Source organism: Limanda limanda, chromosome 1 (genome assembly GCF_963576545.1).
Source record: "Limanda limanda chromosome 1, fLimLim1.1, whole genome shotgun sequence".
Classification (NCBI taxonomy): domain Eukaryota; kingdom Metazoa; phylum Chordata; class Actinopteri; order Pleuronectiformes; family Pleuronectidae; genus Limanda; species Limanda limanda.
In genome coordinates, this window is record NC_083636.1 from 2190883 (window position 1) to 2218382 (window position 27500).

Consider the following 27500-nt stretch of genomic DNA (forward strand, 5'->3'; position numbering starts at 1 on the left):
AACCCTCTGCCCAGTCCAGAGTGAACTTCTGCACCGAGAAGGTTTTCCCAACGCCAGCGACGCCGTTGGTCAGGACGACTCTGATGCGTCTCTGCTGGTCAGTGGAGGCTTTAAAGATGTCGTGGCACCTGATGGGAGTGTCGTGGAGGATCTTCATCTTGGAAGCCGTCTCAAGCTGCCTCACCTCATGTTGAGTATTAACCTCTTCACTCTGTCCCTCTGTGATGTAGAGCTCAGTGTAGATCCTGTTTAGGAGGGTTCTACTTCCTGTTTCATCAGTTCCTTCAGTCACATGTTCACATCTCCTCCTCAGGCTGAGCTGATGTTCATCTGAAACCTCCTGCAGACCACGATCTGCTGAAAGAAAAGAAACAATGTCAGAGACAGAGAATCTGAGAATCTGCTGATTGTTTTCATCAGATACAGAAAAACTACAGAAAATAAAAGCTTTTTAACTTTGTGCTTTTCTAACAATGTTAAATGTTGATGCTGTATGAAGGAACAAAATAAAACCACATGTGCTGTTGTCAGAAGTGAAGACATCAGCAGACACATGTACAGTGCTGCTCTGACCGGCTGTCTGACCTCCAGCTCCTGTTCTGGATCTTTGTCCACACTGGGGACAGGAGGAGTCTCCTGAAGAGCCAGACTGGTCCCAGTATGAGGTGATGCACTGTCTGCAGAACCAGTGTCCACAGCTGGTGGAGACTGGATCCTTCAGGACGTCCTGACACGAAGCACAGCAGGACGACTGCTCCTCCTCAGAAACATGACTCCTCTTCCTCTCCCTGTGAAGACATGTCCTGATCACTCACATGTCTCACTCACAGGTTGTCATTACTTCTGTCAAGGAGGTTTTGTTTCACGGCAGTATTTATTTATTAAGAGCATCGGATCGATTCCCTCACATCAGTGGATCCTCACCTCCTCTGGGATATTATTTGGAACGTTTCTTAATTTCTTATAAGTAATCTCCTGTGCTCTGTGCACCTGATGGCTCAGTCCCGTTCACTGCAGCGATCTGATGATACACGCACAGTGTTAGAAGATATTATTAAAAACTATTAATGACTCGGCTCCGTAACTCAGCTGTTAAATCAAATCTGAACCTAATTTGCTTTAAGTTGTTTTATATTTTTTTAATTAAAAGGCTTGTTTGGAGCAGATAAACTGTTCGTTTTAATGTAAATTATGAATTGGATCAATAATCTGCTTCAGTTCACCACCTCACGTCTGCGTTTCCAAAACGTTCGTACGCATGGGTCAGAGTTTGCGTGGAAATACGCAAATTCTCCCGTCAAGTTTGTTTTTATAATTCCCAACATTGGCGTGAGAAGTGGCGTCCGCACGTTTCAGGCTCGTTTAGTGCGTACGCAACGGTTATAAATGAGACCCCAGAGCTCTTTGAGTGATTCTGAGAGATTAGTCACCAACTTCAATGAAGCTGTGTCCTAATGCAGGGGCCACACTAGAGGAAACTAGATCCTCTTCAGAGCAGGTCCCAGTAGAAACAGTCTCTTACTCTGTGTGTGAGGGTCCAGGTTCATTACTGAAGAGTGGAGGATGAGGCATGGACCGGTTACTCTTCAGAGACAGACAGCTGGACCCTGGAGACTCTGCTCTCAGTCTGTGGTCCTGACCTCTGCAAACACAAACATGTTTTTATTCAGAACACATCATTCCCTGGTTCATTCTCTGAGGATTCAGTTTGGAGCTTCACATGTTTGCAGCAGGTCTCTTACTCTGTGGTTGAGGTTCCAGGTTCTTTACTGAAGGTTACACCAGGACGATCTTTGGACCAGTCACTCTTCAGAGACACACAGCTGAACCCTGGAGACTCGGCTCTGTCCTCTTCCTCCTCATAACCACTCATCTTCAGTCTGGGAGGAAAAACACTGTGAGTTCACAGGTACCAGGAGAAACACACACAGACACACACATGACATTTTGATTCCAAACGTAAGCAGAGAACTACCACACTGATATCTTCCAAATAAATGCAGTTATGCAACTTTGTCTTTACCGATTTATATTTACAGCATCTGTTCAATATTTATTTTCTCAGTTCAACAATATGTTCTGCAGAGTTCTGCTACTGCAGTACAGTGTTTTTAAAGGCTTTGAGTTGAATATGGTCATAAATATGTCCTGTGTACTCAAATAAATACTAGTACTATACAGTATGAAGCCGTGCATCTTCTGCTCAACAGAAACAATTAAGTGCTTTTATTTTGAAGCTCACACATGAAGTTATGCAACCATTAATGTTTGTGACATAAATCCATAAACATTCAAACTCAAGAACATTTTCTATATTTATTCTGCTGTGAACCACAATGTTTAACTTTCTGTCACAAACGTATTTACAACACTTCCAGAACCCCTTTCAAAGTAAAAGCACTCAGGCATTTGACTTCCTGAATCCATGTCATTGTTCTAACGGGTTGTTCTTAAAGGATCCGTGGAGCTGGTGTGGATTGTTAGAGTCTCTGAGGAGGACCAGGGTCTTCAGAGACCCACAAGATCCTTTGAGATCCTCTGATGACTTCATGAAGGATCTAGATTCTCCTCAGAGGATAAACCTTTGTCAGCTGCTGGAGCCGAACAGAACCAGCCTGACCCGTAGGAGCAAAGTGATCCCAGTACAACAGACTGTCTGCATCTACTTTACTTCACTGACTGATACTAATGTACTGGGAGTGTTAGCGGAGGATAACCACACATACTTTAATACGCTGATCCTTTAAGTAGCTTTATCGTATGACATTAAATATTTATTTGGAGGATAGATAGTTTAAAGATTTTGTTACAGGGTAGGGGTTGGAAATTAAATTAGTACAATACTACAGTTCCCTTTCATGTAATACTGGTTTATGTAATTGGTAGATCCCCCAATAAACATGCAAAGCCATAAACAAATATTGCATTAAAAAGTATTTTTGATAAATCAACGACATAAAAGTGAATTAATACAAGCTCATGAAGTTCCTGTGTCCTGCAGCCCCCGGCCAGTAGGAGCAGGAAACTCAACATCTAGTGTTAATGTCATAAAGGCTGGAAATTAATTACAGAACTTTATAGACAGTAACACTGATAGAACATCAGTCAGCAGCTTGAACTCTGTATCTCCACTCAGTTCTATGGCTTTGTGCCCAAATGAAGGTCAAACACAAGCTCTTCAACTTTATATTTACTTTAAAACTCACACAAAATCAGAATAAAGTTAAAAAAACTACAAATATAGTGTTGGTATATAGTATACTTGTTTTAGATTTATGTTTTATGTGTGTACCTGGCTCTGCAGGTCGATGCTCCTCACACCTCAGCCAATTGTTGGTAACCACTGCTGTAACGTATGATTCTGAAAACACGTTCTGTTATTAAACACTTGATGAACAGATGAAGATAAAAAGTGAAGCTGTGAGTTCACTCTGTTAATTAGTCCTTTGAAGGCTCTTTGTTCCAGACCTGCTGTTCACATCTGTCTCTGGGATCCGATCACATGACGTCTGTCACCAGGTGTGAACTGACAAACTTAGAGTCATGTGATCAGCAGACGGATGTTAACAGCAGGTGTGAGAGTGAGACAGGAAAACTTTCAGAAAGTTGTGTTCACACTCACCTGCTCACTTTCCTTCCTTCTGCTCGTCCAGGCGAAAATGGAGTCTGACTGCTCCCTGTTCTCAGGCTCCTCCTCCTCCCTGTGGAACCAGTTCACTCTTGAAAACAACCAGTTCAAAGTCCAGTTCATACATATGAAGATTAACTGGTTCATTTTTTATTGGGATGGTATTTAGTTAATAATTGATGGAGTGGGATCATTGATCCAGATCTTCACTTTAACACTGAGTCCTGACTGTGAGCGTCTCCTGTTACTGAGCCTTTAAATCTTGACTGGTCATTTTTCATGATGTTTAAATGCAGCCTCATAAACTGTGGAATCAAACCAACACTCAGTGACTTCATGTGCTGATCAGGTCCTGATAACTAGTGATGGGTGTGAGTTAGTTCCAGTGAGAGCCGAGTGGAGGAGGACACAGAAACTCCAGCTCGGTTCAAACCAGCTGATCACTGAGCAGCTGTGGACCGAGAGAAACTGAGCGACTGCTTCAAGGGAACGAATCTGCTGCTCTTATCTCATCTCAAGGTCTTAGTCCGTGTCTATCTCTGCATCTGAGTCATCACCCCTCATAGCCCAGTGGTAGGCAATCCGCCTCTCACACGGGAGACCGAGGATCGAATCCCAACGATCCTTACACCATTAATGTTTGTGACATAAATCCATAAACATTCAAACTCAAGAACATTTTCTATATTTATTCTGCTGTGAACCACAATGTTTAACTTTCTGTCACAAACGTATTTACAACACTTCCAGAACCCCTTTCAAAGTAAAAGCACTCAGGCATTTGACTTCCTGAATCCATGTTATTGTTCTAACGGGTTGTTCTTAAAGGATCCGTGGAGCTGGTGTGGCTTGTTGGAGTCTCTGAGGAGGACCAGGGTCTTCAGAGACCCACAAGATCCTTTGAGATCCTCTGATGACTTCATGAAGGATCTAGATTCTCCTCAGAGGATAAACCTTTGTCAGCTGCTGGAGCCGAACAGAACCAGCCTGACCCGTAGGAGCAAAGTGCTCCCAGTACAACAGACTATCTGCATCTACTTTACTTCACTGACTGATACTAATGTACTGGGAGTGTTAGCGGAGGATACCCACACATACTTTAATACGCTGATCCTTTAAGTAGCTTTATCGTATGACATTAAATATTTATTTGGAGGATAGATAGTTTAAAGATTTTGTTACAGGGTAGGGGTTGGAAATTAAATTAATGAAATGATGATTTTTAGGGTACCAGCCTGAGGATGGAGTAGAGGCAGCTTATGTCTCAGAGTATGTAGGAGATTTACTATTGTAAAAGTACAATACTACAGTTCCCTTTCATGTAATACTGGTTTATGTCATTGGTAGATCCCCCAATATATGGAGGACCATACATGACATAAGTATAAATAAATAAATAAATGTAGAAATAAATACAGAAATAAATAAATAAAAAAGGAAATAAATAATGAATACAGAAATAAATAAATAAATACGTTAATAACAACAGAAATGTCTACATAAATGTCTTCCACATTTATTTATTTATTCCCTCATTTCTGTGTGCTTATGCTAATGAGAAAGGCGGGCCTAGCCGCAGTCTCATGCAGGATTGGTCACAGGAGTGTAATGATCCAGCCCTTCTACTTCTGCCTTTCAATGCTGACTGGTGTCCAGTTGCTGTTTGCAGTGTTGAGCCGGTTCACACTTAAAATGAACTAGTTCAAGTTCAGAGGGTTATTTTTTATTGGGATGATTAAGGTGTCAGTAATCCTGACTGTGAGCGTCACGTCTCGTGTTCTACTGAGCACAAGGAGAGAGCAGAGAGAAGGAGGAAACAGAAACTCCAGCTCGGTACAAACCACCTTCAGCTTCTGCTCTGCGCATGAAGCAGCTGATCTCTGAGCAGATGTGACCAGAGAAACTCGCTGTTTTCACTGATTCCACTGTTCTACAAAGTCACTCAGCGGCTGCTTCACGGTGACAAGCTCAAGTCTCTGTCACTGCTTCTGATGTGGAAGACATTTATTTAGACATTTCTGTTGTTATTAACGTATTTTTTTTTTTTTCTGTATTCATTCATTTATTTCCTTTTTTATTTATTTATTTCTGTATTTATTTCTACATTTATTTATTTATACTTATGTCATGTATGGTCATCCATACCAATAAACATGCAAAGCCATAAACAAATATTGCATTAAAAAGTATTTTTGATAAATCAACGATATAAAAGTGAATTAATACAAGCTCATGAAGTTCCTGTGTCCTGCAACCCCCGGCCAGTAGGAGCAGGAAACTCAACATCTAGTGTTAATGTCATAAAGGCTGGAAATGAATTACAGAACTTTATAGACAGTAACACTGATAGAACATCAGTCAGCAGCTTGAACTCTGTATCTCCACCCAGTTCTATGGCTTTGTGCCCAAATGAAGGTCAAACACAAGCTCTTCAACTTTATATTTACTTTAAAACTCACACAAAATCAGAATAAAGTTAAAAAAAACTACAAATATAGTGTTGGTATATAGTATACTTGTTTTAGATTTATGATTTATGTGTGTACCTGGGTCTGCAGGTCGATGCTTCTCACAGCTCAGCCAGTGAGTCCAGAGCTTTACTGGGATCCACAGTGAAGACTCTCCACTGGTTGGTGACCACTGCTGTAACGTATGATTCTGAAAACACGTTCTGTTATTAAACACTTGATGAACAGATGAAGATAAAAAGTGAAGCTGTGAGTTAACTCTGTTAATTAGTCCTTTGAAGGCTCTTTGATCCAGACCTGCTGTTCACATCTGTCTCTGGGATCCGATCACATGACGTTTGTCACAAGGTGTGAACTGACAAACTTAGAGTCATGTGATCAGCAGACGGATGTTAACAGCAGGTGTGAGAGTGAGACAGGAAAACTTTCAGAAAGTTGTGTTCACACTCACCTGCTCACTTTCCTTCCTTCTGCTCGTCCAGGTGAAAATGGAGTCTGACCGCTCCCTGTTCTCAGGCTCCTCCTCCTCCCTGTGGAACCAGTTCACTCTTGAAAACAACCAGTTCAAAGTCCAGTTCATACATATGAAGATTAACTACTTCATTTTTTATTGGGATGGTATTTAGTTAATAATTGATGGAGTGGGATCATTGATCCAGATCTTCACTTTAACACTGAGTCCTGACTGTGAGCGTCTCCTGTTACTGAGCCTTTAAATCTTGACTGGTCATTTTTCATGATGTTTAAATGCAGACTCATAAACTGTGGAATCAAACCAACACTCAGTGACTTCATGTGCTGATCAGGTCCTGATAACTAGTGATGAGTGTGAGTTAGTTCCAGTGAGAGCCGAGTGGAGGAGGACACAGAAACTCCAGCTCGGTTCAAACCAGCTGATCACTGAGCAGCTGTGGACCGAGAGAAACTGAGCGACTGCTTCAAGGGAACGAATCTGCTGCTCTTATCTCATCTCAACGTGTGAGTCCCTGTGAGTGAGGGGGGAGGGGCCTCACAAACACACACACGCCGATGTTTGGCCACCAGGGGGCAGGAGAACAACCTGAAAATGAGTATAATAATAATAATAGTAATAATAATAATAACAACAATGATAATAATAGTAATAACCAGGGATAAAAGCAACTATATTGTACAGCATCCTGACATCTAATAATCAGACGAAAACCCTTTTTAATTTTTCAAAAGGAGATATTTATTGAAAGTGCAAATGTACATTAGTATAATACAAATCCTCTTTAACTTTAAAATATCCAGTGTTTGATATGAACAAACACAGAAAGAGGTTTGGTCCACAGAGAAACATGAATCTATAACGCTGCACCGGGCTCTCCCTGTATTTTCTGTCATTGATTATTGAACCAAGAGGTTTTTTTCTTCTCCGCTTGGACCAAATGTTTTCCAAGAAATAAAAACACCTTTGCTTTATCGAACTCCAATAAATAAATAAAGTGCTCCACATACTGCTGGATTCAAATCAGTTCAATCACCTGACTCCCTCTGATTATCTAAAAGATGTGTGTAATCAGTACATATACGATTTATTGTCTTAGCAAGAGGGAAATCTCAAAGTGTTTGATGTTGCAAAACATGTTTTCAAACATTAAGAAATTTAGTTATTTACAGAAACCAGGCACAATGGGAGGAGATGTGGAGAGTGTGCAGGCTGACAGGGAGGTGGCGCTACAGCAGATTGAACAGTAACTTTGAACCATGGACTTTAAAATAAAGATGGATGACTTCACAACTTCCTCTTGGTGATCAAAAATGAAGCTAAAATATCTCTGATCCCAACTACTAATATGGAGGAGGCAACAGTTATGAATTATACTGCAGCCAGCCAGCAAGGGGCGATCAAGATGATTTGGCTTCACTTTTGAGGAGCAGCCATGTCGTCCATCTTTAACTACAGATGATGGTAAAATGATAGGTAAACAGCTTCAAGTGCAGTTTGTACATTTAATTTGTGTCAGTTTTTTAGCATGCAGCATCAAAACTTTTCTCGGCTAAAATCAAATCTATAAATATTAATGACAAATAAAGTCGTCACTTGTGGACTGCTGCAGATGAAGCTGCAGTTCGACTCTGTGTGTGTGTGTGTGTGTGTGTGTTCAGGACCCCTGGCAGGAGCAGTCGGTGGGCTCCTGGATGCTGTAGCTGACCCAGGTTGCGTTGCCGCTACAGCTCCGTCTCCCGGCAGCACTTGCAGAAGCGAGCGTACGTGTTGTTGTTTATTTTGTTTTTTGTTGTTATTCATTCACCCTTTTGTGCCAAAATAATTAAATCATTATTTAAAAAGCACTATTTAAATTTATTTCAGCCCTTTATCACAACACTTATCTTTTAATGAGGACAAATTTGATCAGATTTATAAAACAATTTTTAGTTAAACTAAACTTATTTGAAGGAGACATATTCTGCCCATTTTACCACAAGTTGATATGGTTCCTTGGGGTCTTGATGAAATGTCTGTAACATATTTTGGTCAAAATACCACAAGGATCATTTCAAACAGCACATTTGTACTCTGTCTTAAACAGCCCTCCTCAGATTGACCTGTTTTCAGTGCTTGACACCAGCTTAAGTTGATGGGAGACGTCATGTCGTCCATCTTTATTTGTTCAGTGGATTACAGACCGGATGAATTAGAACAGATCAGTAACTAAATGTTCTATTTATGAACTGATCTGGGAAACACTGAGTTTTATTGTAGATCCATGTGATGCATTCATGTTACATTTTCATCACTTTTAATGTCAAACTTCATACTAAGTCCAAGAGGATGAAGACGTGTTTGAAAGAAGCTTTAATGGTCTTAACAGTCATTGGTTTACATCAAGCGTACAAGTTGAGTTTGGCTTCAGGAATCGATAGAAGTGCTTAAGAGTGACTTTACAAACAGGAGTGAAACAGTCGTTCAGCCTCAAAGCTTCAACGGCTCTGAAACAAGGAACTGATGAAGAGTCATAGAGATCGGTTCTACTGTTAAACCAGGACTGAGTTTAGAGCCAGATTCAGATTGATATGGAGAACACAGAGCGCAGCTTGTTGTGATTTAATGAATCAGAATAAATAGAAAAGATAAGTTGAACACACTCTAAATCTTTCTCATCCTAAAATCACAGAAAATATTGTTGTAAAACATTTATTTAACATCAGCCGGCCACCAGGGGGCAGACCAGAGGATTTGGTTTTACTCTACCAGAAGAGGAAACCGAAAGAGAGTGAATCAATGGAAGGATGAGGACGGATAAGATCAGGAAGACGAATATGTGAAAATATTCACATGAAAAACTTCACGAGGCCTTTATGCTAGAACAGTATTATAGTTACTGTCGTATAAAGTGAGTACAGGAACGTTTCCTCATACAAATACTGCACAACTCACATCTGTCCAAATATCTTCATTTCATTATTGATTCATCAAGGATATTAAGAGTTTTAAGACATTTGATATAATTTGTATCAATTCTTCATTAAAATGTCTGAACCCAAACAGACCCAGGTCATAACTGTTGTTCACTTGTCTTACTTTGAAATGTTTCCAACACTGTTCAGAGAATTCACAGTTTTATTCAGGACGTTTTATTTTGCTTTAATTCATCACATGAGAGACTTGGTCTGTTTCTGTTGTGACTTCGAACGACGTATGAAAGTTAGCGTGTTAGCGTGTTAGCCAGTCAGATGTTTTTTCTTTAATCTTATTTTTTGCGTACAGTTTTCTGCGTAACATGAATTCAACTTTATTTTCCTCCGTGACCATGCTTTGTGTCTGAGTCTCATCAGGTCCATTCTCATCAGCGATGGTGGTGAAGACCCAGAACTCCCAGGATCCCACGCTGATTCCAAAGGTCATCGAGGTCGTCTGCTATTGTTTTGATCGAGAGACCCCTGGTGGCAAAAGACAATATGTAACTTCAAATCAGAATATTTTGCCTAAAGAGATGCGTCGTCATCAGTTAACCCATGAACACACACTGTATTTTTTACAGTGCATTTCTATGCAGAATCAGTGTGTGTGTGTGTGTGTGTTCCTCCTCCCTCAGTGTGTACTGAGATGGTTCATGTTGTTTAGTTTCCATCCTCAGGAGAATTAAGAAACTAAACAATAATCACACGGGACAGAAAACTGATGCTGCACTGGCCTCTACAGGTCAACACAGGTTACTGCACCCACACGTCAGCCGTCTGATCCTCATCTGTACAGGCCACTGCAGTGTGTGTACAGATGTGTGTGTGTGTGAGCTTGTGAGTATGTGTGTGTGTGAGCTTATGAGTGTGTGTGTGTGTGAGCTTATGAGCTTGTGTGTGTGTGTGTGTGTGAGCTTATGAGACACTCTGTTCTGTGTTAATATTAATACATTATTTCTGTAGCATTTATTATAACAAGGTCAACACACAACAAAATAAAAAGATGTTTTTTTTTTTCAAGGTATAGTCTGAAGAGCTATGTTTTTAGTTTGCGGTGGAAGATGTGTGAACTCTCTGATGTCCGGATGTGGATGTGGAGCTGGTTCCAGCGTTTAGGAGCCAGGACAGGAAACAGTCGTGATGGTGATGAGTGTTTAGCAGTGAAGGAGCAACGAGCTGATTGGCCGAAGCAGAGCGGAGTGAACGGGCGGGGGTGTAACGTGTGACCAGGTCCTGGATGTAGACTGGACCGGATCCGTTCACAGCACGGTACCAAGTACCAATGTTCTGAAGCGGATGCAGCTCTCAGCCTCCACTTTTGGGAGCAAGTGTGTATTTGTGTCTGTGTGAGTGTGTGTCGGTATATGCGTCTGTTTTTGTGTGTCCACATCAGAATGCAACATCATGATTTAACTATTCATTCATAGTAACGGTTTAGGACAGGAGACGTCATTACAAAATAAATGTTTATTTAAGGGAGGAGGAGGCGGAGTCAGGGGGCTCGCTGGATCTGGTCTGCAGCCTGAGGACGACACAGGAAATGATGCAGTTATGAAGATGACGGAGGAAGAGAAAAGATTTAATCATCAAACTGGGGAATGAAAAGAAATTCTAACTTTCCCAACAAGAAAATGTCCTTATTTAAATATGATGGATTAAATGTGAGGTAGAAAGTGAGGAAAACAACTTCAACAAATAAGATAGGAAATCAGAAATTTATTAAATTAGGAATTGACAAATCTTTTCATCATGTGACGGCGTCCGTTCGTCATGGGTTCACCGGCTGGATGCATCCCAGGACACTACTCTAAACAGATCCCCCCCCCCACCCCCAAAATAAAATCTAATAATTTCAGTTTTGTGTTCAGATGACAACTTTTAATAAATAAAAAACCCACTGCTCAAGCCAATCAGAATCGAGCATCAGAAAGTGTGAAACTGAGAAATATCTGGCTGCCTCCTGCTAAAGAAAAATATCAAAGAACCAGACTGAAGATGACTCAGCTGCAAAACTGTCACGACTCAGTAGAAATGCAGACTCACCCATCAGGTCCACCGTGTGGATCCAGCTGGTCAGCGGCAGGAGGTGGAGAAGCAGGAGCAGGAGGTGGAGGAGCAGAAGCAGGAGGTGGAGGAGCAGGAGCAGGGGGAGGAGGTGGAGGAGGAGGACTCAAAACCTCTAATCTCTCTCTATATAAATTATGTCAGAAGTTATTGATGATTCCAGTGCTCAACAATTGAGCAGGAGGTGGATGACGGTGATCCTCCTAGGAACATGTAGGAAGAAGTATTAATGTGTATTTATCACTTCAACTTGATCTCTTATATTATAACGTATCTGTCAGGATTTAGGGGAGGAGTAGGACCCAGACGCAGAGTTTAAAACAAAAGCGAATGTTTAATTAAACAAGTTTAACAGACACAAAACAAAACAAACACTAACGGGGAAAAACTAAAACACAAGGAAGCTTACACAGAGGATTCAGAGGTGCAGCGTCTCAGGAGGACTGGAGGACTGGAGGACAGGAGGACAGGAGGACAGGAGGACAGGAGGACAGGAGGACAGGAGGACAGGAGGACAGGAGGACTGGACCAGGGACCATCAACGACAAGAAGAACAAACAATCCGACAGAGGACAGACGGGAGCACAGAGACTTATACACACACCAGGAAGGCATGGGCAATTGAACACAGGTGTAACACATGAGGACTTGGGCAGACAATCACAGACAGGAAGTGAAGACAGAAACAACACACAAGGAACATAGACTACAAATTAAAACAGGAAACAGAAACAGAGTGGACACATGAAAACAACTTGAACATACACAACAGGGATTTACAAAATAATCAGAAAACACTTTTAGAATTAGCCTGACAAATATAAACTAACCTGCCAGACGGTTACAGAATCTTTATTAATCACATTATTAATCATGTGACAACCCTGGAGTTGTCTGCTGTGCTTGTGTTCCAGGCTCCTGTGGGCGGAGTCAGACCCTAGTGATCAGCAGGGATGTGGCACACCTGGGGACCACTACTTAAGAGACCTGCAGACTGGGCTCTGGTCTCTCATTCACCAGGTCTACTTTTCTTTGTATTTATTTTTTCTACAATAAATACCATAACTGCAGAACTTTGTGGCCGTCTGTGTGTCTTGTTGCACAACAGGAGCCAAGGTGTAACAAGTGGGGGCTCGTCCAGGATCCAGATCCAGGTTTGTTTCTCACTCTTTTCTGTAGTGAGAAAGTCAGAGGCCTCTAGTAGGTGAAGGTTCCCCTGGAATAGTGTCCTGGTTGCCGGGGTTTGTCCAGGGTGTGTGATAACTTTAGAGTGTGAAGGTAGTACTCGGAGCTTACATCACTGGGACTGATTGCTCTAATTAGAGGGATTCACCTTTGGAGTTACCTTTCCTGGTAGGAATAAGCAGCAGTATCTCTCTCGGGGGGTCTGTTGGTTTGTTATTTTTGTTTGTTATTTTTGTGCATAAACATGATTTGACTTCATGTCTTGGGTACACGTCCATGTCCGTCTGGTGAGTAACAGCATAGCTGGGGCTTTACCTGGTCATTGGTTTTGTGTTTAAAACACCTGTCATGAAATGCATGAAGACGAGGGTCCAGAGAAGGTAGTTAGCATTGGTTAGGCAGAGAGTCAGGGGAGAGGTATTCCAAAGGTGATGAAATGTATATAAATAAATAAAAAAGTTATCTGGGTTGGTTCATTTGAAACGATGGCTACCATGGAGGATTTTGTGCAGTGTCCCAGTGTGGAGGTGCTAGGACAATGTACCAGGGAGCAGTTGCTAAAAATTGCAGAGCATTATGAAATAGAACTTCCTAAAACGGTTTGCAAGGAAGTAATGTTCTCTACTGTAAAGGCCCAGTTAGGACAGGTTGGTGTTTGCCAGTGTTTCCCCTTCTGTTTGTTCCAGAGACGAGGTTGTTGCTGATGAGGAAGTAGCTGCCAGATCCAGGTTAAAGGGCAGTACAAGTTCTGTCCTTTCTGACTTTGGTGACATCACATTTGAACAGAAATAAATTATGTTGCTACATCACCAACAGGAAAGTGAAGCACGGGCCCATGAAGAGCGAGTTCAGTTGAACACAAACTTGCATCCTTGTTTCTTTACATGCAAACTGTTTTGCATATTTCTAAAAGTGCAACTCAGCAAATAATAAGTGGTTTTAGTGATATTGTGTCACGCTCAAAATTTACAGCCACACAATCAATCAGAGACATTCTTAAAACCTTTCCAAGTTGTATTGATGAGTCTGTTGCAGAAGAACTAACAGAGCGTATTTCAGACTCCATATACAACACCAACCCTTATCTTCTGGCAACATCAGAAAGGGCCGTTCTCTCTACAGATTATCAAAGGACTGAATATTTTAAAGAACATTTGAATGTTATTGATCCTGTTGAGTATCTTTATGATAGAAAGCAGCAGAACACTTTTGTGCATGTTTCATTGTTTGAAGTCCTTGAAGTTTTGAAATGCAGACTCACCGATGACCCACTGGATCCAGATGACGTGGACGTCCGCTCTCGGGGACGAAGTCCTGCAGGCCGCTGCAGAAGTAGTCCGTCCCCCCCCCCCCCCCGCCCCCCCCACTCTCTTGCTGTCCTCCTCCAGGTGCGTCTTGGCTTTGTCCAGGAACTCTACCAGGTGGTCGTCCGTCAGGTGACCTGGAAACGGTCGAGGCCCCTCCTGGAGGACTGTGCTCATGACCTCTGACCTCTGCCATAGTACTTGATTGATTGATTGAATATTTATTTAAGCCTCGGAAGACACATTGAGGGATAAGACCCTCATTTACAATGGTGCCGAGGGTACAATAAAAAAGATGATACATTAAAAGTTAATACATTGAATAAATGGGAATGAAATAAATATGCATATATATATATATACACAGTAATACAAGGTATAAAACAATTCGTCAATAAAATACTATGGCCAAGTCAACTAGCAGTTACAGTCACTGCAGGAGAAGTCAGCTGTACATGAGACCAGATCCGAGAACTCCGTCAATGAAACAAATGAGCGCAACTTTAAAGATTTTTGGACCTCATTCCAAATGTAGGGTTAGGGTTAGGCACATTAGCCTCCTGCCCCCTCTTCCTCTTGGGAGCCTCCTCCTGCCTCCTCTTCCTCTTGGGAGCCTCCTCCTTCCTCCTGAACACAACAGCAGCATCAGATACAGAAACAAGGGTCACTGGGATTCTACTGTTTCTACTCGGGCTTCTTCTCTCGAGCAGTGATGGAACCTTCTTGTTTGTCAGACATTTAATTTATCTAGCAAACAATCCTGGTGCTTTTTGTGAACCAATGTAGAATTTAACTTCTCCTAGAAGTTCAATGAAAGATTGTTAATGGATTTCTCACCACTCCTCTGCCATAAACTTCCAAGTTTATAACTGCATCACCCAAGTCTGTATCCAAGATCTTAGAAGTTATCACTGGCACTTTCCTCCTAATCTGTGAGGAAAGTGTGGAAGTGATGAGAAGTGTTCAGACCAGACATCTTCTCAGGCATCTTACTCGTCAGAGACGCAGACTTTATCGCCACCTACTGGCCCGACATGCTTGTTTGAGTCTTTTGTGTTGACGTCTGGACGTCTCTACCTTACCAACTCAAACTCCAAGTCTCTCTCCCTCCACCTCTTCTCTAAATCCCTCTCCCTCAACCTCTCCATCTCCCGCTCCTTCTGTCTCCGCCTCGTCCTCTCTCGCTCTCTCATCTTCTGACATGATGTCATCCGGTGAACATCCTGTGACCGGCGTTTCTTTTATTTAGTGTCTGAGACAGCGCCCCTGCTGGAGGACTGTGCTCATGACCTCTCTCCCTCTCTCTCGTCCTCCTCTCCCACTGCTCAAGCCAATCAGAATCGAGCATCAGAAAGTGTGAAACTGAGAAATATATCGCTGCCTCCTGCTAAAGAAAAAGATCAGAGAACCAGACTGAAGATGACTCGGCTGCAAAACTGCCACGACTCAGTAGAAATGCAGACTCACCCATCAGGTCCACTGTGTGGATCCAGCTGGTCAGCGGCAGGAGGTGGAGAAGGAGCAGGGGGAGGAGGTCAATGAGGAGCAGGAGTATCAGCTGTGGATGGATGTTGATCCTCCTAGGAACATGTAGGAAGAAGTATTAATGTGTATTTATCACTTCAACTTGATCTCTTATATTATAACGTATCTGTCAGGATTTAGGGGAGGAGTAGGACCCAGACGCAGAGTTTAAAACAAAAGCTAATTTTTTATTAAACAAGTTTAACAGACACAAAACATAAACACTAACGGGAGAAACTAAAACACAAGGAAGCTTACACAGAGGATTCAGAGGTGCAGAGTCTCAGGAGGACAGGACAGGCCCTCCTGGTCGTCCTCTCTCTCTCTCCCTCCCTCTCTCCCTGCTCTTCCTCCTCCTCTCCTTCTCTCTCTCTCTCCCTCTCGATATCCGAGTCTGTATTCCTTTCCTCCCTGTGTCCAACAGCAGCAGGACGAGGCGTCCCACTCCGCTCACTGGTGTTGTTGTGGGTTTCTTGAATGGTGTCGGTGGCGATGTCTCTGATGTTCAACATCAGCCTCCTGCCTCCTCTTCACCTTCTTCCTCGTCCAGTCACTGCATCCAGCAGATGTCTCCGGAGCAGCCTCCTGCGTCCTGAACACAACAGCAGCATCAGATACAGGCTGGTACATCCTCCACTACTATTGACACCTCCTTTATTTAGCCTGTTTTTGTGAATGAGACAGTTTAGTCTCCCCCTGTGTACCTGCGTCGCAGCCCTGTGGAACGCAGCCTCCTGCCTCTTGTGCCTTTTCCTCGACTTGCTGATCCACTGAGTTGAAAATTTATAATAACGTTTATTTTTTTAAATGCCGGAATGAAGGATTCAACTGGAGAAACGACCTCCTCTTGTTGCTGACTGGCCGTTTAGGGAGGAATGTAACCCTAAGTGGCTCAGTGATGCATTCAAAGGAAACCATGAGTCCTGGTCGCCCTCCCTCTCTCTCCCTCCCTCCCTCCCTCTCCCTCCCTCTCACTCGTTGTCTCAGTCTCACGCTCCATAGTTTTTCTTCCTGACATTTTTACGTCATCCGGTGACCGGCGTTTCTTTTATATAGTGTCTGACAGCAGCGCCCCTGCTGGAGGACTGTGCTCATGACCTCTTTAAAGGGAGAGTTTTTTAACATGGGAGTCAATGGGACTCTCTGCTCCTTACAGACAGGCGTAGCAGCCACCCAGTGAACTGCAGCTTTTTACATTTCCGTACTGGCCTCATGGCTCAGCCCAAGATGGCGCCACTTGTTTTGAATACAACTTTATTAAAAGTTTTAAATCAACACTTACCTTTTCTGTAGTCTGCGGTTTCCTGAGGGTCCCCGGTCCTGAGGAGGTCCCTTCTCCGCTCTCTCTCTCTCGCCTCCTCCTCTCTGGGCCGGTCTCTCCTCAGCTCTCTCTCTAGATCGATATTCCCGCTCCCTTTCTATTCCTCGTCTTCTTGGCGCATTTGGCGGACCTGCCGCTGCACCCAGCACCGCTCTGAGGAGCACCGGCAGGACGAGGAGCAGCCTGGTGGGTGAGTTTCTGTCTCCGGTGACGTCCCTGATGTCCAACACTGGTCGTCTGAGGAGCAGCCTCCTCCTGCTGCTGCTGTTAGAGGAGTCAAATCAAATTGTATTTGTATAGCCAATATTAACAAAATCACAATTTGTCTCATAGGGCTTTAACATGGTGAGACATCCTCTGTCCTTAACCCTCAACAAGAGTCAGGACAAACTACTAAAAACCCTTTTAACATGTAAAACTACGTAGAAACCTCAGAGACACATGTGAGGATCCGTCTCCCAGGACGACACAAGTGCAACAGATGTTTTTATATTCTTAAACACTACTCTTCCAGTCAAGGAGATTTTCAACACTTGCTGGAGCGCCACTTCCTTTCTAGTTTTCTTGATATTTGTTTCAACTAATTTGTCTTGGAATTATACCACGGAGCTAATTTACTTTGTTTGACGTTTTTTCTTTTTTAGAGGCGCTATTGAGTCTAATGTTAATCGTAATGAGTCTGCAGAGCTATCGACGAGGTGGTCAATCTCAATGGAGCTCGGGTTTTTAAAGAATTAGTTTGTCGACGGATAATACGGGTTTAAATGTAATCGGAATTATTTTCTTAAATTTAGCTACAGCACTATCAGGTGGACATCTTGAAATTTAGTTTATTAGTGGCATATATTCAGATAATGAAGAATCTAAGGTTATTAAATTATGGTCTGATAGTATTGGATTGTGCGCTAGTACTGTTAAATGTTCAATTCCGACACCGTATGATAACACAAGGTCAAGTGTGTGGTTACAACAATGAGTAGGTTGGTGTACACACTGACTGAAACCAATTGAGTGTAGTATCAAAATAAATGCTACACTAAGGCTATCTTTATTATTGTCAACACGAATATTGAAGTCACCAGCAATAATAATTTCATCGGACTTTAGGACGAGGTTTGATAAAAACTCGTTAGAAATTCAGTATAAGCCCCAGGAGCATGGTAAACTACAGCAAACAGGATTGTGTGACGCCTCGGCTTTAACACTAGGCCCTGTGTTTAATATGTGTGCATTCTCCTGTTTTCCCCATGCAACACATAGGAGGAGCAGGCTGTGGTTGATGAGGGGCGGGGCTCCAGGTTATGGCCACCAGGTGATTGCCATCAGTATTTAAGCAGTGTCCCGGAACCTCCAAGCTCTCTCTTGTTCCAGCTCTGGCCTGACGCCGTAAGGCTGCCTGCACCTTGTTTTGAGACTGTTGTTTGTATTCATTTTGTTAAATAAACCTGAGTTATTGTTAACGTTACCCGACGGTGTCAGTCTTCTCTTTTGTCATGGCTACTGGGAGCTAGGTAGTCGTGACATGTGGGGGCTCGTCCGATTTTTTTGAATCTGGAAATTGTGAATGAAGTTATAGTAGTAGGCGTGGCCTGCTGTTTCCTCGCCTGGTTGTGTGGGGGGGACCTGCACTGTCTAAGTGGTAGCGTTGACATGTTAGCGGGGTTGTAAACTTAGATCTTGACGCAATATCCACCCGGTTTTGTTCTGTGTGGTGTAGTCGTGGGTTTTGAATAGTAGGGCAGCTAGTAACACGAGCGAGAGCTCTCCCCATTTAGAGCGCCTCCGTGCTGGGTTTTAGGTTCCAGTGACGGAGTCTGGACCGGAGGGCACCGCCGCTGGGTAAGGCTGCATCGACTTTGGTCGGGATGGCTGGCATCTGACGGTATTGGTGAGTGTTCAATTCTTTTTGTTCACTGATCCCCGGTTCCATCAGAAGCTAGGTCAGGTTAGTCGGGGGGTAAATGTTTAGGGGGAATGCTCCGTGATTTGTTTGCCCTATTGTGTTAACCGCGTTTGCACCGTGCTGATTTGTTTGTTTGGATATTTGTTGATCGAGTTTGGTTGTGAGTGCACTGTTGGCCATGAACAGTGGTCACCACATGTGTATTAATTTGATCATGAATTGTTAAGTGCTGGGTTGCACTGGTTATGAGCGCAGTGGAGAACTTTTTGAGTCTCTTGACTCTTACAGTAAAGGAGTTAATAAACGTCGCTGATTATTATTCTATTGAGATAACGCTGCCTAGATCTGCAAGGAAAGACCGGTTGGTCACAGACGATACATCTGTTTCCAGTGTACGTTCGGCTCAGTCTCTGTATCAAGCACGTACTTGATAAACTGCAGAAACGTCAGGTTGACTCCTGCGGCAAACACCTCGCTCGATTTGTTCGGCAGAGCCCCGGAGATGTTACCATAACGACGCAGCATGCTCATACCCAACAACTCGTACCAATGCTGGTTGATGCTTAAGAACACAAATAAATAAATAAATAAACTCTCTCTCTCTCTCCTGTGAAACAGACCGTCCAAACTTGTCCCTGAAGGCAGAGATGACACGAACGAAAGGATCTCGAACAAACAGGAACTTGGTGTAGTGCTGGAGCTTGAGCTCCATCAGGTGGCGGGACAGAGAACCGAACTCGGATAAGGAGAAGAAATCATGGTTGTGTACGAGCCCCACAGGTATATCGTTGGGGTCAGTGTACGGTTTTCCTGTGGAGGGCGAGATCATAGACTGACTCAGAACCGCCATCACGCTCTTCCAGTTGGTGCACACTACCTTGGGAACAAAGCAGTAGATGACCTGGTGTTTGTCGTCCACTATCAGGTGTTTCAGCTTACTGTTGGGGATCTGCTCAAATGGTCGAGTCCTTCCAGGGAATTCCACAGCGCCCTGTCCTGAACAGACATCCTTGACCCTGTGCTTCCTCGCCTCCTGCTCCAATTCACATTCCTTTCCCCTTTCCGCAGCGTCGAACTGCATTTTTTCCTGTTCCAATACACGTTCCTTTTCCCTTTCCGCAGCGTCGAATCTCTTTTGCTCCATTTGCATTTGCAAAATCGCTTTTTGCTGTTCAAAAGTTAACATACTATGAGACATAGCAGATGCCTCAGCCTCTGATTTCTGATCTGGATCCATAACTGGAGTACAAAAAAAAGGCAACACCCGTTGTGTTTTTAAGCCCTCGCGAATGAAATCTACCAACCGGTCTTTCCTTGCAGATCTAGGCAGCGTTATCTCAATAGAATAATAATCAGTTACTAAGTGAACTAATTAGTTAATCAGTTCACTTAGGCCTATGATTGTGTACACATTTTTTCTTTTTTGGAGATGTTTTACCAGAAACCCATGGTATGGGTTCCTGTCTTTTGGGGGGGAGTGATGTGACGCCTCGGCTTTAACACTAGGCCCTGTGTTTAATATGTGTGCATTCTCCTGTTTTCCCCATGCAACACATAGGAGGAGCAGGCTGTGGTTGATGAGGGGCGGGGCTCCAGGTGATGGCCACCAGGTGATTGCCATCAGTATTTAAGCAGTGTCCCGGAACCTCCAAGCTCTCTCTTGTTCCAGCTCTGGCCTGATGCCGTAAGGCTGCCTGCACCTTGTTTTGAGACTGTTGTTTGTATTCATTTTGTTAAATAAACCTGAGTTATTGTTAACGTTACCCGACGGTGTCAGTCTTCTCTTTTGTCATGGCTACTGGGAGCTAGGTAGTCGTGACAATTGGCTGTTGGTGTTTCCTGGATTGGCGTGGAAGACTAACAAGACATTCAAATGAGTTGTAACTGAGTTTAGGATTAATTGATAGACTGGAGTTAAAAATAGCAGCAACTCCGCCTCGTCTGAGTTCTCTGGGAACGTGTGTATTTATATGACTGGGGGAGTAGATTCATTTAGACTGACAAATTCATCAGGATGCAGCCACGTCTCAGTGAGGGACAATACATCTATGTTGTAATCTGAGACTAGTTCATTAACTAAAATAGCCTTTGAGGAAAGTGATCTAATGTTTAAAAGACCACATTTGAAAGTCTTAGTTTCCTGCGTTGTTTCAGAGGTTGTGTTAATTTGTATTAGATTTTTGTGTGGAGTTCTCGGTCTGTTGTGTAATTTAAAAAATTTAATGGGAAGGTGGACAGACACAATCTCTATGGGGTTGTGTGACTGATCCAGAGGGAGCAGAGGAGTGTGTAGCACTGCAGCTCTGCTTCCTGGTCCCAGCTCTGACAGACAGAGCTGTATTGAGGATCCTGTCCCACTCCTTCGACCAACCACAATCGACGGCTTCCATGTCCACATCTCTACCTTTTCTGGACTGGATTCTGATAGCATGTCATCTCCATCCACCAGTGCAACCCAGGGCTCGTCAGTACAGCTTCAGTGGCGTGAGAGTGCAGAGCACTGGCCATCTCCATTCCAATTCCAGTGTTTTCATTCGATGTTGCACTGAGGCTTTGAAAAGGTGATGCTTTGTTCAAGGAGAGCGGAGCACTGCTCACTGTACCGAGGGAGATGCACATGGACATCTTAGACAACAGAGCTCTGGTAGTTCTTTCCTACAAGGCCTACCCAAAGACTCAAGAAATTGAATCAGTGGCTGTTGCACTGATTGAGAAACACCCATGTCTTGCTGACCCAGGAGTTGGAACTGGCTTTCACAGCTGGGCCATGAGCATCAGATATCAGCTTGGCAACTACAGTCAAAAGCTAGGGATGGCAAGCTGTGGTGAAGTCAGCGTAAACCAAAGAAGGGACCAGAGGTGACCAGGCGTCTGAAGAAAGCCAGAGATGTGAGGTGAACTTTCTTCCAGACAATCCAGTAGGGCAAACTGACGAATCTCAAGAAAGGGAAAGGAAAGAAATGCAGGAAGAAGTTCTAAAAAGACTTCCAAACAAGACCCTGATTGACTCCAAAATGGAAGCTACTTTTGCCCTACGCAGGAAGGGTATTGTGGAAGAAGAACTGCCTATTGCTGATGTCTTGGAGAAGTGGCCAGCATTGTTTTTGGAAAAACTGGTAAGATTAATTTTTTTATGATTTGTAATGTCCTAAATGTTCTTCCAATTCCACCAGTCATTCTGTTCAGCTTCTGGATGTAGAAAACCCCTTTGAGTTTATAACTGTACAATGTGGGCACCTTCTGTAATTGGTGTCTATATGAACACTAATACTGTTGTTTCTCCTCTTAGATATGTGCAGAGTTTTTTCGAATCACTCAAGTGTATCTCAAGAAGACATTCTTCACATCTTTGGATGCACACGCCTCACAGCTGATGCAGCTTTACAGAACACGTAGTGGGACACTAGGAAAGGACTTAAAGGCCCTTGATGACCAGGTAATGCAAGTAGGAGATAAATGAAGGGGGTCTGAGACCTGGATAGTGCATGTTCACATTGAAAACAGACATTAACATTTTATTTTCAGGCCATGAAATATTTTTAAATCTTCATTTTGTGTCTTTCAGAAACCGATGTGCTTGCACAGAGGAAGGCCACAGCTCTCCGAGGTATTCCTCTATGTTTGAGGGAGAAGCCATGCAGCGTCCTGAAGACATGTCTGGTAAAAATACTTTCTTCATTTTTTTAATAGCTGGGCCAATATAAATATACAAGGGGCCAGTAAATCTCTGATTAGAGAGCAAACGCACTCATTTAATGGGAATATGCAATAAACGCTGAATTTAACAACTTATTTATATTGCCTTTAATGTAATGTAAGTAATTAGCCCTAATTAGGGCTGAAATCTCTCACAGTAAAAGTAAAAACACATCAGTTAATCTATGAGGGTTCACCTAATAAACCTTAAATTAGTACATTTAGCTGCAAGTCTTCGTGTTCGATTGTGGCCGATTTATATGCACTGTCAAGGTGGGATATTGTTCATCCTTATTGGCATATTGATCAAAATCCTTCAGATTGTTCACACTTATGGAATCAAACAATTATCTCACACCTTTTAAATGTTAACCTTTTTTCTGTGCTTTTGGTATTAAGCATGATCAGTAAAACTGGGAAGCTAGAAACTGCAGACCAGCTCAATTTTAAGAACACCTTTAGAAAATTTCACACAAATTGTCCCTTCACATGGAGTAACTAATGACATCTGGGGGGTCAAAGTTCAAAGTCACGGTGGCCTTACAAAATGTCTTTTTGAATGGATCTTCAATTTGTCGTTGGGAAATGTTTTCATATTTTGAACAGCTGTCACTTGCACTCAAAGTGAAACTGATAAAGGTGCATGTCACTGCACTCATGGGCAGGGGCATATCATTTATTAATAAATGTGGGGATGAAAAGCTTACAAAATGAAGGACTGTCTGTTTGATTTCTCTAGGATACAGACTCTGAGGAAACGTCCGTCGCAGGGGTTCAACTCGGCAGAGTCACCATTGTTGAAGAGGATGTTGGGAGAGCTCACTCGATGCCCAGAACAATCAACATGGCCCTTGTCATGGAGGAAAAGCTGGTTGTGGAGGACATCTCTGACATCAGTGCAGCCATTGTCCTTCTCTGTGGATGCATCTACAACCTCAACCTGGACGAGCCCAAAGGGTTGAAGAAGACTTTTGAGGCCCTTCAAAAGATTTCTATGAACCTCAGCACAGAGTGCTCTGCCCGTGATCAGGCTCTGAAAAACCAGCTGTTAAAGTCTCCTGCTGCCATGAACACATAGACATGTCCCTTTCTTCATCAAAGTATGTTTTTAAGTTCAGTAGTAACTACAAAGGTTTGTGTAGTGTTACCGATCCCATGTTCCCATTTGTACTAAGTGTTTACTCACTGCTGGATTTGGTTATCTCTGCAACTGAACCCGTTTGTGTCTTGTTACACGTTTTTCATGGATGCACTTTCTTCACTGCTGGGTTTGGCCAGTGGTTTCCTCAAGTATCTGTGACTAACAAATGTTTGGTGATTCATAGCGTCAATCATACTCTTTTCTAAATTATAGCCAAAGTATGGACAGCTGGTTCTGCACTTGATGTTATGTGATTACACATTCTAACTTTGAAAATAATCGTATAATGTTACCAAGTTCACTTGAGCATCCCTGATGCTGCTATTTCAATGTCGCCTTTTTTGTGTTTATTGGATATATAATGTTAACCTATTGTTCTTAATAAACAGATTGTTTACAGAATTTTGCTCTTTTATTATTTAATTTCCACAACAGTATGAATAGAGTAAATTTGAGTTCACTCATCTAATGTGAAGCAAAGTTGAATTAACTTAACATTTTAAGTGTAAGCTTAAGTTCTCTCGACTGAAACGATCCAGTTCTGTTGATGCATGTTTTCAATTCATAAGCATGCATATAATCTAGTATTCCTAACTTGTAGATATGAGTAGCTCTGAATGGAGATGTTATGTTAATCTAACATAACATCTCCATTCAGACTACTCAAGATTGGGGTGGGGGGGAGGCAGTGTGGATTTTAGGTCTGAAACTCTGGCAGCTGACAGAATGAGACCCAACAAATGAAGAAGACACTTAGAGACATTACACCCCAGTCACATGCATGTGTTCTTTTTGGTTGAGCTTCATCATCGAAGTGATTATAATTTAATACATTTTTTCTCTTTTTTGAAAAAGTACAGACTGGAGGAATGTAGTGATAAATCACCAAAAAGGGGGGGGGGGCGGTGCAGAGGCAGCCGACTGGCTCTCACCGGCTCTTTCTGGGCACAAGCGGATCAGGTGTCCCTCTTTCCCACAGCCAAAACATTTCATATTACCTGATGTAACATGCACCATGTAGTTAAACTCCTCGATTTTAAATCTAAAGACCAGGTTTAAATCTTCCTCACTCTTCTTTAGCAGCATGAACACGTTTCTGTCACTCACACAGAAACACAAACCACCTCCACTTTAAAGAGGGAAAAAGAGCAAAGAAAAAAGGTAGAAAAGTAACAGTTTGAAACACTCACCACACTCACTCCCAAGAGCGAGAGAGAGAGAGTTTAAACTTGAATCTAAACCTGAATCTAATCTAAACCTGAACCTTAAAGGAACCAAAAACTGAAGCTGAAGCTACTGAGCTGACGAGCGTTTTGTGAACAAGCAGCAGATTATATCAGATTATTCTTCTTTCTGCTCCTTTTCATTCAGGATCAGAGGTTTTGTGTTTTGCATTTAAACGGTTTTGTTTGGTGAATGAATTAAATCAACTATTATAGAATTTAAAATAAATGTATTGATCTGCTGTCAGGCTGTTTATATTGAGACATATTGATCAGATGTGGAATTTCATTACGAGCACAAGCTTTTCCTTATAAGTCAGTTAGGGTTTCTGGGTTTGTATGAAACGTCCTCGGGTCAGTTTTCTATTAAATATGGTAAAATGTTTATGAAACAGTTTCCTCAGAGACTAAAAGATGCTCTGCTCTTCATCGACTCTTCTTCATACTGTAAATTTCTCATTCACTCTTCTTCTGCTTGTTTCCATTATGTCAAACTGGTGATTTTGTTCTTTTACCTGCACCAAGGACGAGATGTTTCCACCAGTTTGTTTGAAGAGGAAAGAAACGCTGAGTCATGATTCCAGTGAAGTCGGTGGAAGGATGTTTATTGAGCATTAAAGCAGAGACAAGTAGAAACAGAACTTTTCTCTCTGAGATGTTTTTCTTCTCGTTACATCTGGTTTGTCACAGAGGAAATGATCCATGTGTTTGACTCATAGACTGAATATAAAGGCTTTGACTGGGATGTGCTGCTGTTATACTGCAGCGCCACCTGTGGGTCAAAAGTAGAAAAGCCACCACCGCTCTGCACCTGATGCAGAAATGAAAACGTCACATTTTTAAGTCCAGAGTTTTGATCTTTTGTGTCAAAGACAAAACTCTGATTTTAAACTCAAAGTGATTACAATGTGTTGAACTTTGTGTTGAACTAAATCAATTTGTGACGTGAATCCAGGAACTTTAAGATCATAAACAAACATATACACAATGTGGTTCTACACACATGGAGACATACTGAGGGACAAAGGTGGAAAATAATAAAGACAAACTTAAACACACTGTATGTGACTCTTTATAGAGGGTTTATATATTCTGCTTGTGTTGTGTCATTTCAATAAACACATTCTTCATGTGAATAAACACAATCGGGGCAGGAAGGTTGCTGGTTTGAATCCGGTTCAGATGGGTCTTCCTGTGTGGAGTCTGCATGTTCTCCCCGTGTTTTCTCCAGGTGCTCCGGCTTCATCTCACAAACACATGCAGATTAGGGGTTGTGTAGATTGGAGACTACACACAAGCTGCTGCTGCTTCAGCCTCTGGATCCTCAGGACACAGCTCAGCCTCCGTCCACACACACTGTCCTCTTCACACTCTGATCCACACAGACTCCCCCTCCCACCTGTTGAGAGAAGAAGACATCAGTGTCACAGAGACTCACTTCATCAGCTGTGAGTCAGTGATGCAGCTCATCCAGTAGAAAGAGCAGCAGGGACTTCAGTCCTGTTCAGAGGTGGAGCAGCTTCCTCTCTGCTTCATGTTCACGTGTTGGAATGAACACGCTAAGAGCTCAGTGTGTGTCCTCTGCATGTCAAAGTGCAGAGTGGACACCTGAGAGGTGGATTTACTGCTGTTACAGGTGAAGACATGTTTCACTGTGTGTTGATGAACATCTGCTTCTGACAAACTGGGACCAGATGAGACAGATGGACCTCAGCAGAGGTTCTGCTCTGTATGAAGAGCTCCTGGTTACCATGGTGATGAGGAGAGGCTTCAGTCCCACTGATCTCAGAGCTGTGACAAAGATCCACCTGGTCAGTTCTTCACTGATGAAGTGAGAGGACAAACTGTCTCAGATCAAATGAAGACTACACGTCTCTGTCCCTCGTGTGAGGCTGTCAGCTGTGGTCCAGCTTCACTTCCTGTTCACATGAAAACAACAACAACTGTCGTCTTCACGTCAACTCAATCACATGATCCCAAGCAGCTTGTGGCTCGTCTGATTGGCCGACTGTTACCTCTCTGTGTCTCTGTCCAATCCTGACGTCTGACCTCATTGTCCTCTCACAGCTTCACTGAGGAAACACTGAGGCCTGAACTACGAAGACACTTCAACACGTCCAGGAGATCTTTCTGAGATCAGCTCAACTGAACCTGACAGACACAGTCAGGCTGAGGACACACACTGTCTCACTGTCTCTGAGGACACACACTGTCTCTGAGGACACATACTGTCTCACTGTCTCTGAAGAAACACACTGTCTCACTGACTCTGAGGACAAACACTGTCTCACTGACTCTGAGGACACACACTGTCTCACTGTCTCTGAGGACACACACTGTCTCACTGTCTCTGAGGACACACACTGTCTCACTGACACTGAAGACACACACTGTCTCACTGTCTCTGAGGACACACACTGTCTCACTGTCTCTGAGGACACACACTGTCTCACTGTCTCTGAGGACACACACTGTCTCAATGTCTCTGAGGACACACACTGACTCACTGACTCTGAGGACACACACTGTCTCACTGTCTCTGAGGACACACACATGGACCTGTCTCCAGGAAGCTGACTGAGGACACTGGTGTTTTGGGGACAGGATGAGTCTG

The 27500-nt window shown here is 42.9% G+C and overlaps 2 protein-coding genes and 1 long non-coding RNA gene across 3 annotated transcripts in view; all 3 read right to left on the minus strand.

Moving 5' to 3' along the window:
- Positions 1–284, minus strand: part of LOC133009432 (NLR family CARD domain-containing protein 3-like) — a 1068-nt gene extending 784 nt beyond the window's left edge. The window contains exon 1 of the mRNA XM_061076937.1: positions 1–284. This exon is cut by the window's left edge and continues 733 nt beyond it. Coding sequence (XP_060932920.1) covers positions 1–157 — 157 coding nt within the window. The 5' untranslated portion in view covers positions 158–284.
- An 18908-nt stretch (positions 285–19192) lies between these two features.
- LOC133009518 (carbohydrate sulfotransferase 12-like) lies at positions 19193–19970 on the minus strand. Its single transcript, XM_061077040.1, has 2 exons — positions 19447–19970; positions 19193–19388 (listed from the first exon to the last, which is right to left on the minus strand). The coding sequence occupies exons 1-2, from the start codon at positions 19968–19970 to the stop codon at positions 19193–19195; spliced, it is 720 nt and encodes a 239-aa protein (XP_060933023.1).
- Positions 19971–25951: 5981 nt separating this feature from the next.
- Positions 25952–27500, minus strand: part of LOC133009450 (uncharacterized) — a 2087-nt gene continuing 538 nt past the window's right edge. Inside the window, exon 2 of the long non-coding RNA XR_009680539.1 lies at positions 25952–26285. This is a non-coding gene — a long non-coding RNA (uncharacterized LOC133009450). The remainder of the gene's footprint in view (positions 26286–27500) is intronic.

Bases quoted from the DNA above. Each gene is read 5' to 3' on its own strand.
- LOC133009518 (XM_061077040.1), bottom strand. From the start codon at position 19,970: ATGGAGCAAAAGAGATTCGACGCTGCGGAAAGGGAAAAGGAACGTGTA. The intron at 19,389-19,446 runs GTCTGTTTCACA...TGTGTTCTTAAG, and splicing joins TTCAGGGACAAGTTTGGACG to CATCAACCAGCATTGGTACG.